Source organism: Gymnoscopelus braueri (assembly GCF_963280865.1).
Source record: "Gymnoscopelus braueri genome assembly, chromosome: 5".
NCBI lineage: Eukaryota > Metazoa > Chordata > Actinopteri > Myctophiformes > Myctophidae > Gymnoscopelus > Gymnoscopelus braueri.
In genome coordinates this window covers 51493344-51510326 of record NC_137606.1, presented here as the reverse complement: position 1 = coordinate 51510326, position 16983 = coordinate 51493344, and the positions used below count along the sequence as shown (strand labels likewise).

Below are 16983 nucleotides of genomic sequence, written 5' to 3'. Positions count from 1 at the left end.
GATCCAGGATTAATACTAACAACCAGGAACCCTCTGACTGACACCCGTTAAGGTTGGCATTACTGCCAAGGACAACACCTACCAGCTGGATCTGGTACTGAGACGGTATACCGGTGTGTACCCACACAGGACCCAACAGAGAGAAGTGTGGAGCCTTCAGAACGCTGTCGTCTGGGAAGTTGTTGGAGGTTGTTTCCTCTGGGAAGTTTTTGGAGGTTATTTCTCTTTCAGACGGCACCCCAGGCCAGTTTAATGACAATGTAAATAACAGTATAAACAGTGGTATAACAGGGTAATAACAGTTCTGTTAACACGTCCCGAGACAGAACCTGTGTCTCTTCTTTTTGCCGGGCTGTTTGGCTGATTTCTAGGAGATATACCCTCACAGGACCCAACAGAGAGACGTGTGGTGGGAAGTCGTCTGGTGGGAAGTTTTTGGAGGCTATTTCTGTGTAATAACAGTGTAATAAGAGTTCTGTTATAACACGGCCTGAGACAGAACCTGTGTCTCTTTTTTTATGCGGGCTGTTTGGCTTATTTCAAGGAGGATTTACTTGTTTTTGGGGGAAGATCTTCGGAAGGTTCGGCAACATACTCTGCTAGTGTACATAATATATACTGTACTTTATATATAGATATATATATATCACGAACTAAACTAAGTGTGGAGTTCTTATTTAGGCTTATATATGTACGTTAATAACAAACAAAAACTGTGGAATTCAGTGGTACTTGTGTAACGCCCGGGATCCGAACCCGGGCCTCCCGCGTGGAAAGCCAACATCTTAACCACTGAGCCAAAGGGAATTCCCTATCACTCGGGGGGGGGGGAGATATTAGAGTTTCAGGCCAATCAGGCTGAGGTAGTGAACCACTCTGTTACACTTGGAAAACATCAACCACAACGTTTGTAAAGCCAAACTGCAGCCAGGATATAGCTGGGGGACCCCCGGCCAGTTGCCAGGAGGAGGACCCCCTGTTTCTTCTTCTGACCTTGGATAACAGTACGGAAGTCTCGGGGACCACCAGGAGGACCACTATGTCTCAGCCTGCCCCGGGGGGCGGCGGCGGGGGGGAAGGGAGAGGAAGGGTCCACAGCAAGAAGGCCGGGATCCGGGCGGCCGTCATCCTCATCGGACTCCTGCACAAGTCCCGCAGGAACAAGGAGAGGGAGAGAGAGAAGGAGAGAGAGAGGGAGGAGAAGGAGAGAGGAGGAGGAGGAGGAGAGACGGAGAGTGACCGGTAAGAACAAGAAGAGGGAGAGAGAGAGAGGAGAAGGGGAGGGGAGACGGAGAGTGACCGGTAATCAGTGGTGGAAAGTAATTAAGTACATTTACTTAAGTACTGTACTTAAGTACAATTTTGAGGTATTTGTACTTTACTTGAGTTTTTCCAATTTCCAATACTTTTACTTCTACTCCACTACATCTCAGAGGCAAATATTGTACTTTTACTCCACTACATTTACTTGAAAACTTTAGTTACTAGTTACTTTTCAGATATAAACTATGATATAATGAAACATACATTAACCACTTTAGCCCTATTTTATACATAGGCTATTTGAAAATAGCCGATCTACAAGCTCACAACGCGTCGCATCGCGACGCGTTGTGGGCTTGTAGATCTGCTATTTTCAAATATTTAGTACTTTTACTTTTGGTACTTTAAGTACATTTTGATGCCAATACTTTTGTACTTTTACCTCAAGTAAATTTTTAATTCTGGACTTTTACTTGTAACAGAGTATTTTTATATTGCAGTATTGGTACTTTTACTTAAGTAAAGAATTTGAGTACTTTTTCCACCACTGCCGGTAATGGGGACGAGTTTTTTCCATCTGTTGTCTGGGGTGGGTGGGGTGGGTGGGGGTCGGGGCTGGACAGTGCTCAGCAGCAGTGATTTAAGAAGTACTTTATTTTCAGTGGTGGAAGAAGTACTCTTGATTTCTTTTTAACTAGAAGTAGCAATACCACAATGTAGAAATACTTTGTTACAAGGATTCACTGTATTCAAAAATGTTACTGGAGAGTAAAAGTACAAAAGTGTTGGCATGATTTTTTTTTTTTTTTTTTCAAGTACTAAAGTAAAAGTGCTTATTATGAATGGGCCATATCACAAATACTTTCAAATTGTGTCAAACATTTTTCAAAAATAGCTGATCTACAAGCTCTGATCAACACGTTGTGAGCTTGTAGGTCAGCTATTTTCGAATAGCTGAAGAAATACAAGAGGCCTTATAATTGGTTGATGTATGTTTTGTAGTATAGGGTCAAAAGTACAGTACATTATTTTCCTCTGGGATGTAGACGAGTAGAAGCATGAATTATCGAAGAAGAAAAAAAAGGAGAAACTCTTACAGAGTTTGATTGATTGAATACTTTATTTATGCAACACAAAAAGTCCTCGTGGTGCTATGTATTCAATTCATCAACAGCGAGTAGAATACTAACACATGAATTCATGTCATCAACCAATACAAATAGCTATATTTACAGAGGAGAAAAAGTTTAATCTGCAGCAGATAACAGATGCATTCTCAGATCATTAATAGCCAACCCTTGTTTTCTATACTTTAGCAAACTAGGCATTTATTGCAGACTCATGCTTTAATGTAATCATGTTCATACTTCACTCCATTCATAATAGTCCTCTGCTTCTTTTTTATGTCCTATTATTTCTATATTCTATTATGCTTGACTCCTCTCGCATATTTTGATTGAGCACTGCTGCTATTGATTAGCTGCACCTTACCTGCTAGTGTTGATTTTGACAGCAAATGATTTTGATGTAGTTTTAGTCATAGTCTTTTGAATCAAAATCCATTTAGTTTTAGTCATATTTTATTCATCTGAAATGTTTCACTGTTTGTCTAGTTTTAGTCGACTAAATATCATAAGATTATAGTCGACTAAATCTATAGTTGATTTAGTCGACTAAAATGTATTTTGGCGGTGCCTTGATGGCGTCGTAATGGCTGATTTTGCACTTGGTTACATGCTGAAAATAGCAGATCTACAAGCTCACAACGCGTCGCGCTGCGAGCTTGTAGATCTGCTATTTTCAGAGCGCAACAACGGAGCGACATGACTTGTCTTTTAGTTCTACTGGATCTCTTCTCCACTAGTCCCTCACTAACATTTTAGTCTAGTTTTTATTTGTTGACGAAATAGTCAATATATTTAGTCATAGTTTTAGTCATCGTAGCTTATTTTTTATTAGTTTTTTATTTAGTTTTCGTCAGTGGAAAAAGGTAGTCGACGAATTTTTTTCGTCAAAGTTCTAGTCGACAAAATCAACACTGTTACCTGTACATTTTTTAAGCTGCTACTAGATTATAAGCTATTGTACCCAAAACCTATACCTCTTCTTTCCATTACCTCTAGTATTTTATCATTATTGTATATTTTTCATTTTATATCTCGGCGCGCGGGCCGGAGGCAAAAAATATTCCGGCGCGCTGCCTTTGGCCACACACCTTACCGGCCTCTCTATCTGAAATTCCCAGGCTGAATTAGGGGCCCAGCACGTCCCTGGCGGCAGTGTATGACCCCTCATTTCAAGGGGAAGTCTACTTGTAGTTTTCTGACAGATGCTTTTCGGGGCCAGTTTTTGAAAGAAGCCAGTGATTCGAGTAAAAGGACTTGAGTAAATGTACTTAGTTCCTAGCAGCCTGCTAAGCAGACATGGAGCGCTGTGCTGAACTTTATGGTGCTGTGTTGTCAGATCTTTGTGCTGCCGCCTCCCTTCACGGTTCAATAAGCGTCTAAAAGCAGAAGGTCTTGTTTATTACGTGCCCTTTGTTATTGTCTGTGTGTGTGTGTGCATGCGTGCGTGCGTGCATGTGTGCGTGCGTGCGTGCGTGTCGCTGACAGCTCTCGAGTATCTGGGTCAGAAGAAATGACTGGGGGCGAGAGAAAGGGAAAGAGAGAGAGAGAGAGGATGAGATATTTAGGAGTTTAGGTGAATTGCTGTTTAGAGAGAAGAGAGAGAGAGAGAGAGAGAGAGAGAGAGAGAGAGAGAGAGAGAGAGAGAGAGAGAGAGAGAGAGAGAGAGAGATGAGAGAGAGGAGAGAGAGAGAGAGAGAGAGATGAGAGAGAGAGAGAGAGAGAGAGAAATGGTACTGACATACTGCTCTTTAATACAAAGGTATGAAATCGTTGCTGTCGAGCATAAACCTCTTATCACCATATTATAACTTGTTGTGTATTTTTTGGTAAATTAATGCTGTAAATTAAGGCGGTTCGAATCCCGGCGCCTCCTCCTGACCACATGTCGAAGTGTCCTGGGGCAAGACACTGAACCCTACATTGCCTCCAATGAGTCGGGTCGGCGCTAGCTTGACACCGTTGGTGTGTGAATGTGTCGATATGCTTCAACATGTTTTAATTAGCATCCTGAAAAGTAACAGTTTGGGACGTTTACACCCGACAGAGACAAAATATAAAAATGGATCAATTTTGCCCGATCAAAACGTTTTGGGAAAAGACCTATACAGTAGGGCTGATGTGGGCTCAGCATTACCACGGGTCCAACACAAGAGGCTGAGGAATTATTAGAACATTAAACTGGACAAAAGGACTGAGTTTTTGCATCTTGAGTTTCAAAGCGATGCCATTGATGCCAAGGAAAGTGGTTCTGACTATTAGTCCTGATAGACTGTGGTAGACAGACAGGTTATCGTGTGTCAGACAGCTGTCTGTCTGTCTGTCTGCTACTGGACACAATGAGTCTGCATGTGCAACAGATGGACCTGGATCGGTCTTTTATCTTTTTAATCTTTATTCTGCCTCTCCTCCTTTTAGCAGCGACTCCTTTCTCTGTGTCCTGCCCTGCAATTCCAATCCTATTTTTTTTTTAAATCTCGAAGTATAAATAAATGGTTAAAGTGGTTAAAATCTAAAATGACACAGATGCGTTCCCAGATTGAATGGGCGAAAAACACAGATGGCAATGCTGCCTAGCAACAGTCATAGTCTCCGTAGTAGTAAAATGTGGTTTAGTGTTATATAAAGACTTTAGGACAGTGTGTTTAACAAAAGTTACATAAGCTGAGAGTTTTTTTCTTCAAACTTTTTCACTTCAAGGACACACGTCAGTAACTCTGACACTCTCAGAGTTACATACTGTACCATAGAGACAGTGTAGTGCCTCAGTAATCTAGGATCACAAGTAAACCAAGAACCTAGCATCAGTCTAATATCACAAAATAATAATATGTGCATCGAAAATATAGTTTGCCAGGTAAACAAATTAACCTGGTATCTTTCTAAATGCTATCTAAGTGCATTTTAACATTTGCATAAGTCTGCATGGTCATCAAGGCTAGGTTAAGTGCTACGGGCTAAAGTGGCGTACATACTAGACGGAGATGGGGATTGCCGTACGTCGGGGGTGAGGAACTGGTACGTTCTTTACGTCAGTGCATTCATAGTTTGAGACGTTTCTTATGCGTGATTAGGGCCAAGAGGCTATTCATCCTCCAGAGGGAAGCAGTGAACGTACGTCAGGTTGAGCTCAGAGGACAAACCCCCCATCCCCCCTCCCCTTTTTGGTCTCCCCCTCCGTTCCTTATGCTTACTTAAGGGTCTTACGTCGAGTATGAATAGGCCTTAAAGGCCTATTCATACTCGACGAAGGTGGACGTTAGGTGGAGTCTGAAGAGGTGAGTCTTCAGATTACTGCGGAAAAATGGGAGTGAATCTACAGTTCTAAATCTAACTGCACTAAATCCCTCTACTGTAATCTGTATCTGATCTAAATTCATATTATACTCTCTGCAGTATATTGTGAACATGTACAGTTATCATACGCAGGAAAATGTTTGTGAAGTAAGGAAAGAGAGTTCATGGGGATTTCTTAACAAGAAAGTGTTTTGCATTAAAAGTGGATCTTGCTATGGATACTACTGCTGGCTAGAGTTAGGCTACCATGGCAAATATTGTACTTTTACTCCACTACTAGTTACTTTGTCGATTTTTATTATAATTACAAAACCTACATTAACCACTTAAACCCTATATATATATTTCGGCCATTTGAAAATAGCCAATCTACAAGCTCATGATGCGTCGCATCGCGACTCATCATGAGCTTGTAGATCAGCTATTTTCAAAATGTTTTACAAAACATTTTGAACTTCTGAAATGGGACATTCTGCACAATGAGATGCTGATACCTTTTGTACTTTTAATCAAGGACGTTTTGAATGCAGGACTACTTGTAACAGAGTAAATCTACATTGCAGTATTGATACTTTTACTTAAGTAAAACATGTGAGTACTTTTTCCATCACTGGGAAATATGTAAAAGCAACGTAGAGCAGACAGCATCACTAATGAATCCAATAAAGAAGGCAGGAGCAACGTGTTCCTCTCTGCTGTGAGGATGACATGTTGAACACAACGGATGTTATGATACTAAAATACTCCCTGATGCAGAAATATACAGCAAATGACGCAAACATGAATCACTTCTGCAAAGTGTCTGTTAGGAAAAACTGCTGCGCTGCCCAGTAAGGTTAATATAGTTTAGGGTGTTAGATTTTTTAGTTTTAGTTTTGTTTAGTTTTTTCACTTTGTTTTTATTTCAGTTAGTTTTCATTCTTTTTTAACCACTTGAACCCCAGCATTCGTCACCAATTTATAGCCGATCTACAAGCTCAATATTTGTCGCGCGTCTATACAGTTTCAGTTAGTTATCGTTTTGATTTTTATTTCAGTTAAAACATTTTTTTAATTCATTCTACAGTAGTTTTTCTTTTTTCTACTATGATAACCTTTCTGCCCGCCATCTCTGCACGTTTCTCATGTTTCGTGGTAAAATCTCAGCTCCGTTTCAGGTAAACTGAACATTGAATTTGTACTTTTTTAGTTTAGTGTTTTCTTTAGACCGCTTAAACCCTATACTTAGTTGACGTGCAGTAGTACCACAGGGCTCTATATGAGTCCCTTCATGTTTTCCCTCTACACTACATGTCTTGGGCTAAATGGTGGCATTAGTTGTAAGACGATTTGAACCGACTTTGTGTGCATGCAGGGAAAACCCCTTTTGTTTGGTTCATTTACTACGTTTCCCATAATACACCCGTCTCCACCGGGCCAGACAGCCGAAGGCCGGAGACTGTTTTCACTCCTGTCCGTCCATGTGTCTGTCTGTGTGTCCGTCTGTGTGTCTGTCGGGTGAACAGCTAACAGATAGGCGTGGAAACTTTGCATTTGGACCTCTGGTGGTCCCCGGACCCTATGTTGAGAGAACCAGTACGGTAGTAGCATTACTAACCTTAAAGTATATCAGTGGAACACTATGGCCTACTTCCTGCTAAGCTGCACACATAATAGGGCCATGATGGGGCTGGCCTGGTATTATTGTCCCAAATTCTGTTCACACTACAGAGCTGGAAATGTCCCTCTCCAGTACTAATACGATCCCTTCCTTCTGAAGAGAGCGTGTTATGGGGGTCCTCCAGGGCTCCTCCAGGGGTATGGGGGTCCCCCATTCCCCAGGTGAGAGTTTGTGTTGTGACTCATGAGAACGGTGTACTGAATACTTGTTAACCCATTCAACACGGGAACGCATCTCTGTCATTTTAGATTTATTTGGGCTATTCAAAAATAGCAGATATACAAGCTCATAGCGTGGCACCGAGTGCCGCGCTATGAGCTTGTAGATCTGCTATTTTTTTTTAAATCATGACAATTTGTGCAAATCTTTGAATGTATATAGTTTTTAAGGCGAACATTTGTAACCCAAATCTTTGCCTCTGGGGGTCCCTGGAACTTTATATTTTGAGATGGGGGTCCGTGGCCAAATACATATGATTTTGGGGGTCCTTGACATGAAAACGTTTGAGGGTAGGCTGAGAGGTGGACATTGCTCTTGTCTTTGTATGTATGTCTTTGTAAAGACATACATTTATGTATGTCTTTTGTTTTGTTTTCTTGTGTCATGTCAAATGTGTGTACTGTTTATTATTGCATACATGGCTGCTGGGTCGCAAGACAAATTTCAGTGTGAACTGACAATAAAGTATTATCGTATCGTATCGTAACCACTGATATATGGAAACATACGTTAAAAAATATATATCGCTTTAAAAATATATATTCAAAGATTTGCACACATTTTCACGATTTTTCAAAAATAGCAGATCCACAAGCTCATAGCGCAGCACTCTGTCTTAGAGGGTTAAAGGAGCACTTCACCCATTTTCAACCTCATCGTCATATTATTGGTCCTCAGTTCAGAAACCTGCCCACCACCAGTGACATCAATGATAATATAAACTACAGCCCTTTGTCTTCCTGCAAAGTTACATGCTGGAATAACATGAGGAAATGTGTATCCTAAAATAGAAGCCATTGTTATGGCGACAACTTTAAAACAAAAATGTTTGAAATATCACTGATGATGTCACTGGTATACAGATTTCTGAACTTAATTTTAATCTCAGCATAGTGATGGCCGCCATCTTTGAATGGTCAATTTTGAGACCCAGCAGATTTGGATTCAGCACCTCTAGAAAACGTACAGTACATGTCATAAATTAACACGATTTTCCTTCAGCACTTTAAATAAGCTCATTTTCTGAAAGAGTGCCCAGACTCCAAGGGGGTTTTCCTGCCCTCACACAGTTGGTTTCAGATCATATTACTACTAATGCCACTGACAGTCCCCATGACCCCCATGGGAACCTAGACACATGGCACTGCCACATGCCACTGCCACCAGTGATGGAAAAAGTACTTGCATGATTTACTGAAGTAAAAGTATCAATACTGCAATGTAGAAATACTCTGTTACAAGTGAAAGTCCGGAATTCAAAATGTACTTGAGTAAAAGTAAAAAAAAGTGTTGGCATCAAAATGTACTTAAAGTACCAAAAGTAAAAGTACTCTTTATGCAGAAAGTCCCATTTCACAAGTTTTCAAAAAACATATATTTTGAAAATAGCAGATCTACAAGCTCACAATGCGCCACGATGCATTGCATTGCGAGCTTGTAGATCGGCTATTTTCAAATGACCAAAATGTAGGCCTATATAGGGCTGAAGTGGTTAATGTATGTTTTGTGATAGTAATCAAAATCTACAAAGTAACTAGTAACTAAAGTTGTCAAATAATTGTAGTGGAGTAAAAGTTCAATATTTGTCTCTGAGATGTAGTGGAGTAGAAGTAAAACTGTAGGAAATTGGAAATACTCAAGTAGCCTACAAATACCTCAACATTGTACTTAAGTACAGTACTTGAGTAAATGTACTTTGTTACCAGACATGATAATAATAAATGTTATTTATAACGCACTTTACATTTTTTGCAAAGCTCAAAGTGCTACAGGGTTTAAAAACATTGGCATAAAACCAGCAGAGGCAACCAGACAACTACATGGGACCTTCTAGGGATAAAGGGTCAATTTAAAAACTAGGTAAAATCAGGGCAAAGAGAAACCAAGGCCCAAGAATAATTAATTAGCGAAAGTAAACATACTCATATATGCAGCATATCCCATTTCCTTCAAAAAGTGTCTGAACATAGCCGATCTACAAGCTTTCTTAAATATGATTTAAGTTAATGTATGTTTTGTAATACTCTAAATCTGCTTTTTAGTAGCTAAAGCTGTGTCAGTCAATTGTAGTGGAGTAGAAAAGTAGACACCATTTGTCTCTGAGATATAGTGGAGTAGAAGACAGTATATAAAGTATTGGAGTATATAAAGTATTGGAGTATATAAAGTATTGGAGTATATAAAGTATTGGAAAATGGACATGCTCAAGTAAAGGAAAAAAGTACCTTAAAATTGTGCTTCAGTACAGTACTTGAGTAAAAGTAGATCTACTTAGTTATTTTCCACCACTCTCTCTGTGTGTGTGTGTGTGTGTGTGTGTGTGTGTGTGTGTGTGTGTGTGTGTGTGTGTGTGTGTGTGTGTGTGTGTGTGTGTGTGTGTGTGTGTGTGTGTGTGTGTGTGTGTGTGTGTGTGTGTGTGTGTGTGTGTGTGCGCGCACGCGCGCGCGACGCATTGTGAGCTAGTAGATCTGCTATTTGCAAATGTTTTTTTAAGAATTGTATACATTTGAAAACTTGTGAAAACAGGATATTCTGCGTAACTAGTACTTTTACTTTTGATACTTTAAGTACACTTTGATGACAATACCTTCGTACTTTTACTCGAGTAAATTTGGAATTCCAAACTTTTACTTGTAACAGAGTATTTCTACAGTGCAGTATTGGCACTTTCACTTAAGTAAAAGATTTGAGTACTTTTCCACCACATGTGTGTGTGTGTGTGTGTGTGTGTGTGTGTGTGTGTGTGTGTGTGTGTGTGTGTGTGTGTGTGTGTGTGTGTGTGTGTGTGTGTGTGTGTGTGTGTGTGTGTGTGTGGTTGCCATAGCAGGGGCATGGGGACAGGGTTGACATGTTTCTCCTCCCCTCTGGGTCTTGTTTGTGTCTGGCTAACTATTAGCTGCCAAGCATGGAGAGCTAATTGGAGTGTGTGTGTGTGTGTGTGTGTGTGTGTGTGTGTGTTGGAGTCAGGTTACACTGTGTGTGTGTGTGTGTGTGTGTGTGTGTGTGAAGCTATACGGTCTAGTCGAGGCAGGTTTATTTGTAGAACACGTTCCTCAACAACGAGGACATTTACATTGAGTGTGTTTTACATCAAACATTAAAGGCTTCACCACGAACAGTTTTAGATGTTGGAACAATTAAACCCTAGAGGCAAACGTTTATTAATGTACTTATAAAAAAAAGGAATTAAAAAAATTCCAAAAAGGTAGCACATCCAAAAAAAATCAATTAAATGGAGGACAAATTACTCACATTTCCACTTTTTTTATTGGCACACCAATAAATTGAACGCTTACGCGTTTCGGCTATGAGCCTTCCTGTGCCAATAAAAAAAGTGGAAATGTGAGTAATTTGTCCTCCATTTAATTGATTTTTTTTGGATGTGCTACCTTTTTGGAATTTTTTAAATTCCTTTTTTTTATATGTATACTGAATTTGGGTCTAGCACTCCACTGAGAACCCATTGTTGATGCGCAACCTCTTTTTCTTATTTAGTTTATTAATGTACTGTTACTGCAGTTACACAGTTACACAGGCACGCACGCACGCACGCACGCACGCACGCACGCACGCACGCACGCACGCACGCACGCACGCACGCACGCACGCACGCACGCACGCACGCACGCACGCACGCACGCACGCACGCACGCACGCACGCACGCACGCACGCACGCACGCACGCACGCACGCACAGAGTGGTGTAAAGTAAACAAGTACATTTACTCAATGACTGTACTTAACTACAATTATTTAGAGTTTTTTTACTTTACTGGAGTATTTTAAATTGTCTGTATTTTTACCTCTACTCCATTACATCTCAGAGGCAAATATTGTACTTTTACTCCACTACAATTATTTGAACACTTTATTTACTAGTTACTTTGCAGATATACATTATTACATAATAAAACATACATTAACCACTTTAGCCCTCACAGGCTATTTGAAAATAGCCGATCTACAAGCTCAGTGTCGCATCGTGACAGGTTGTGAGCTTGTAGATCGGCTATTTTCAAACATTTTAGTACTTTTACTTTTGATACTTTAAGTATATTTTGATGCCAATACTTTTGTACTTTTACTCAAGTAACATTTTGAATACAGGCCTTTTCCTTGTAACAGATTATTTATATATTGTGGAACACACACACACACACACACACACACACACACACACACACACACACACACACACACACACACACACACACACAAGCTGTGTGTGACCTTGAAAATGTCTTATATAAGAAAAGAAACGACCGTGTGTCCATTTGCTCTGTCTGGACCAATCACAGTGCTGGCAATGTGTTGTTGCGGTAAAGTGTGGTTCTTGTCCCTGGAGTTGTCACGCTGTCACAGACAGGCTGTGTGTGTGTTTGTGCGCGTGTGTGTGTGCGTGCTTACGTGTGTGTGCGCGCGTGTGTGTGCTTGACAGTATGGGTCCATAGATCAACAGACAGGCTGAATATAAGGTCTTTTATATTATATATTCCTGCTCTGATGCAGTGGCAGCGATGCCTTCATCAATACTACAGACAGTGGTGGAAAAAGTACTCTTACTTAAGTAAAAATATCAATACTGCAATGTAGAAGTGCTCTGTTACAAGTAAAAATCCGGAAATCAAAATCTACTAGAGTAAAAGTATTGATATCCAAATGTACTTAAAGTACCAAAAGTAAACATATTAAAATGTTTGAAAATAGCAGATCTACAAGCTCACAACGCGTCGCATCGTGACGCGTTGTGAGCTTGTAGATCAAATAGGGCTAAAGTAATGTATGTTTCATAATGTAATTTTTTTATATCTGCAAAGTAACTAGTAAATAAAGTTTTCAAATTATTGTAGTGGAGTAAAAGTATAATATTTGCCTCTGAGATGTAGTGGAGTAGAAGTAAAAGTGCTGACAATTGGAAATACTCCAGTAAAGTAAAGATGCCTCAACATGTTACCTAAGTACAGTACTTGAGTAAATGTACCTACTGTAGTTACTTTCCACCACTGACTACAGATAGAGTGCACTGATAGAGACAGTGATAGACATGCAGTATAACTATGTCCATCAATCTGTCTTATCAGTCTTCCTTTCCAACCACTTTCCCTTATGGATCATATCCGTCATTTAACCAGATGAGAAACCAGATGTAATACATATAAAATGACACAGATGCGTTCCGGATCTTAATGGATTTAACCAGCTAACGTTTCTGCTAATTCTAATCTCTTTTCCAACATGGTGGCCTTGCCAAGAGAGCAGCATGAAACACTGTTATACTACACCAATAACAATAACACAAACCATACAAACAAATGCAACTATCACACACGGCAACTAGGTTGTAAACTTACCATAATCACAGTAAACACATTATCATGTCTTCAGTCATATTCAAGGGCTTTTTTAAAACTAAGTAACTAACTCCAGTCACTTTCAGTTCAGCACAGCTGAGATGTGTCACTGTCCATCTGACGCTCGTTGACACTCGTTAATGTTACTTGCATCAAATCAATTATGTTGTGTTTCTGCATCAAATAGAACTACACCTAATCTAAGATTCCATCAAAGCCATGAATTTTTACATGGCCCTCTCTGGTATTATAGATTTTTTTGTTTGAGCTGTCGGAAATAACTAGGCTACACTTGGTTGATAAAGTCAAGATGATTGGGATTTATGTAACATGAGATTTTTTTTAAAAAAATAGTTTAGATTTTAATCAAATCTTGACCCCAAGAATCGGAATCAAGTCATGAGCTAGCAGACGATAAAAAGCCATAACGGAAACCCAGTCAACACAATAGCCAGTTAAAATGCAAAAAAACAACTAAAATAGTTAAAATATATAATAACCATGCAGGTGCAACAGTTGATAATTATCACATATGCCTATATATGGACATTCCCATATATGCATGCCCATATGACGGGACGAAACGGCCGACAGACTGACTTCAAACCATAGAGTTAAAAATAATAGAGAGGGCACCCGAAATCCCCTCCCATCCACTTGCATTGAGTTGCTCACCCAGCGCATGAAGCGAATTCACCCCTTCTTACGGGTTGGAAAGTGTGATGGGCGTGGGCGTAGCCTAATTGGGACCACTGTGATACGTTCTGCGTCACAGAAGTGACGCGTTTTACGTCGCAGAGGTGCGCGGCCCCGTGCGCAAGCTTGTGCGCAGGCTCGTGAGTCGAGCCCATTGGTCGAAACCGTTTTCGCTCGTACATTGTGCAGTGGCCCCGTCCGTTTAAGCTGCAGTACCCACGAATGGCCAGCATGTCCAATACGCTTCAATGCAACCACTGGGTTCTGGGGGCTTGCTTCAAACTTGGCGTTTGAATCCGAAGGCGTGTCCTGCCCAGCATGAAGTCGATCCGATAGGCCGGATCTGACCATTATGACCATATATGGGCATAGCATTATGGGCATAAAAGGGACAAGGACAGACGGATACAGAGATCTGCATGTACGGGCATGAAAGGACAGACGGACACACACACACACACACACACACACACACACACACACACACACACACACACACACACACACACACACACACACACACACACACACACATCTTTCCTCATTTCCTCCTCTCCTCCCTACAGTTAACATTGGATATCATATAACACATACCAGCGTGAAATAACTATGAGAGTGACAACACTAGCATAGACTCCCATTGTAAGAATGGAATGCGGAAGTTCTCTGTCTATCTCAATGAGGAAGTTCCAATGTTTGGAACTACAGGAGGCAACATCCCGCTTTGCACCGAGATCAAAGCGTGATGCAACTCTGTATATATATATATATATATATATCACTGACACATACATATTTAGGCCTAACATAACTTCCTCCTTCCAGTTTACATTCTAGAAGAGGGGCTTTGATTTGAGCTCATTGAGTCGTTGCAGACAAATCACACGTTAACTTCTCCTCATGGGGCAATTATGTGTAATTTAACAACACGCCATCATAATTGTAGTGCAATAGGTTTGAGCTCAGAGCCAATGGTCTTGTTGGGGTCTTGGTGGGAGAGAACAGCTATTGTTAGCCTCATTTAATGGTGTTGAAACAGTGACGTGTTCCCTTTGCTTTACGAGGAGGACCGTCTCTCTGTGACGTCTCTCCTGAAATAGACGCCATATTTCTGTCCCTTCGCCCTGAACAGCTCAGTCAATGTTTACGACCGACACAGATAACTTCCCTTATTTTTATTGTAATGAGCAACAAATGTGTTGAGTTAAAATCATTTTTTCAGCAGTGGTTCCCAACCTTTTTGGGATCGGTTGATTACCAGATTTCGTCGACTTGAACTCTGACGAAAAATGTTCGTCGACTACCTTTTTTTCACTGACGAGAACTAAATAAAAACGAAATAAAAACTAAGCTATAATGACTAAAACTATGACTAAATATATTGACAATTTCGTCAACAAATAAAAACCAGACTAAAATGTTAGTGAGGGACGAGTGGAGAAGAGATCCAGTAGAACTAAAAGACAAGTCATTTAAGGTTTGGTTGCGCTCGGGGGTGTTGCGCTTTGAAAATAACAGATCTACAAGCTCACAACGCGTCGCACTGCAGTGCGTTGTGAGCTTTTAGATCGGCTATTTTCAGCATGCAACCAAGTGTAAAATCAGCCATTATGATGCCATCAAGGCACCGCCAAAAAAACGTATATTTAGTATGTAGTATTATTTAGTCTAACTAAAACTAGACTAACAGTAAAAAATTTCAGGTGACTGAAATATGACAAAAACTAAATGGAATTTGATTCAAAAGACTATGACTAAAACTGAATCAAAATGTGCTGTCAAAATCAACACTAGAACCACTGGGATTGAGGGATTGAGGCTATGCGTGTGACATCATCGTACCCGGAAGTTATGATGGAACGCCTACTGAGTGCCAAAAAAAAAAGTATGGCCTTGACAGCCCATACATCTTAACAGAAAAGTCCTATATGATTGTATTGAACAACGCTAAACTCACCAACATGGCAGCTGTACGGAAAGCTTAAGTTATCCTCTTTCTATCTGCAAAGTTTTTGTTTCATAAAAATCCCCCGTAGAGACATGTTATGAGCTACGTTCTGTCAATAAATTCTGTGCAGGTGATTATTTTTGTGTCATAGTTTGGAAGAACTCGTTTGCAATAACCCAACGTCCCGCTGCCTCCTGCATTATGTGACATTTAGAAACGGGTGGTACGCAGGACCGTTGAAGTCTAAAACCACCTTGTAGTTCTGTAATGTGTGCGGTCCAGTCATTTAGCCCCATGGTTGCATTCAGCATGCAGGTATCTGTTGTCTTTTTAATTGCCCTCATCTCTCACTGTCATGGTCAGCCGCTGAGGGCCCGTTAAAGGACTGCTGTGATCGTTATAACATCACGGCCAAGTCAGAGCACGTACGCACGGCCCGCTACGCTCTCAGTGAAGGTCTAATGGCAGTCGGTGCATTAGAGAGGTTGATGGGTGGATTCTCTGAACAACAGACTTGACTGCACACACACACACACACACACACACACACACACACACACACACACACACACACAGCTTATTATGTTTCCATTTCAAGCGCTCACTCTCCATCTCTCTCTCTCTCTCTCTCTCTCACTCTCCATCTCTCTCTCTTTCTCTCTCTCTCTCTCTCTCTCTCTCTCTCTCTCTCTCTCTCTCTCTCTCTCTCTCTTGTAAACAGCGTCAAAATAGAAAGAAACTGAAATATTTATTTTCCTTAACCCCCCACACCCCAGAGGACTATGTCCATACTGTCAACAAGACAAACATTGAATCATGACAAGGACTAAGTAAAGGAAAAACAAGTAGAAAATAAATACATTATAATAAAATAACATAACTGGGAAAAAACAACTAATAACTAGGTAAATTCATACAGTTGTAACATATACCCTTGTGGGTGCTGGTGTAGTGTACATATTTACAGTACCAGTTTACCATATACAAACATACATGTAGCCAAAATAACGGCATAGTCAAACCAATCAGTCGGGGTTCACTGACCATGAAATAACAGCCTTCTAGTCGGCCGGGGGGTAGCCCAGACCATGAAAGGGAAGATGATTAGATAAATAAACTAGAAAAAGTGCTCCTCGGAGCACAGGTCTCCTCTGCCAGGTCAGGTAGGCTATTGTGGCCTCCTGGTGGCGCTATAATAGGCCAATGTGAAAAGGGTGGCATTTCTTCTTAGGCCTTGCATGACAATCGGACACTGCATTCATGATTTGAGGCATTTTGTTTTGCTAAATTAGACCTGCTGGTGGCGCTATAACAGGCCAATGTTAAAAGTGGCATTTGTTCCTCAACATAGTGAGAATGTGTGTGCAAAGTTTGACCGCAATCGGACGGTGCGTTCATGATTTGTGGAATTTTGTTCAAAACAAG

General features: G+C 40.6%; 1 protein-coding gene across 6 annotated transcripts in view; it reads left to right on the top strand.

Moving 5' to 3' along the window:
- rap1gap2a (RAP1 GTPase activating protein 2a) overlaps positions 1-16983 on the top strand; it is a 189471-nt gene that overhangs the window by 75928 nt on the left and 96560 nt on the right. For 3 of the 6 annotated variants that reach the window (XM_080429438.1, XM_080429437.1, XM_080429445.1), the window contains exon 1: positions 521-1242. The exons of 2 other annotated variants lie outside the window; for them this stretch is intronic. In XM_080429438.1, the coding sequence (XP_080285564.1) occupies positions 1040-1242 (203 nt within the window). In that variant the 5' untranslated portion in view covers positions 521-1039. Of the gene's footprint in view, positions 1-520; positions 1243-1282; positions 1303-16983 lie in introns of those variants that run through there. One more of the 6 variants, XM_080429442.1, reaches the window with a different exon arrangement.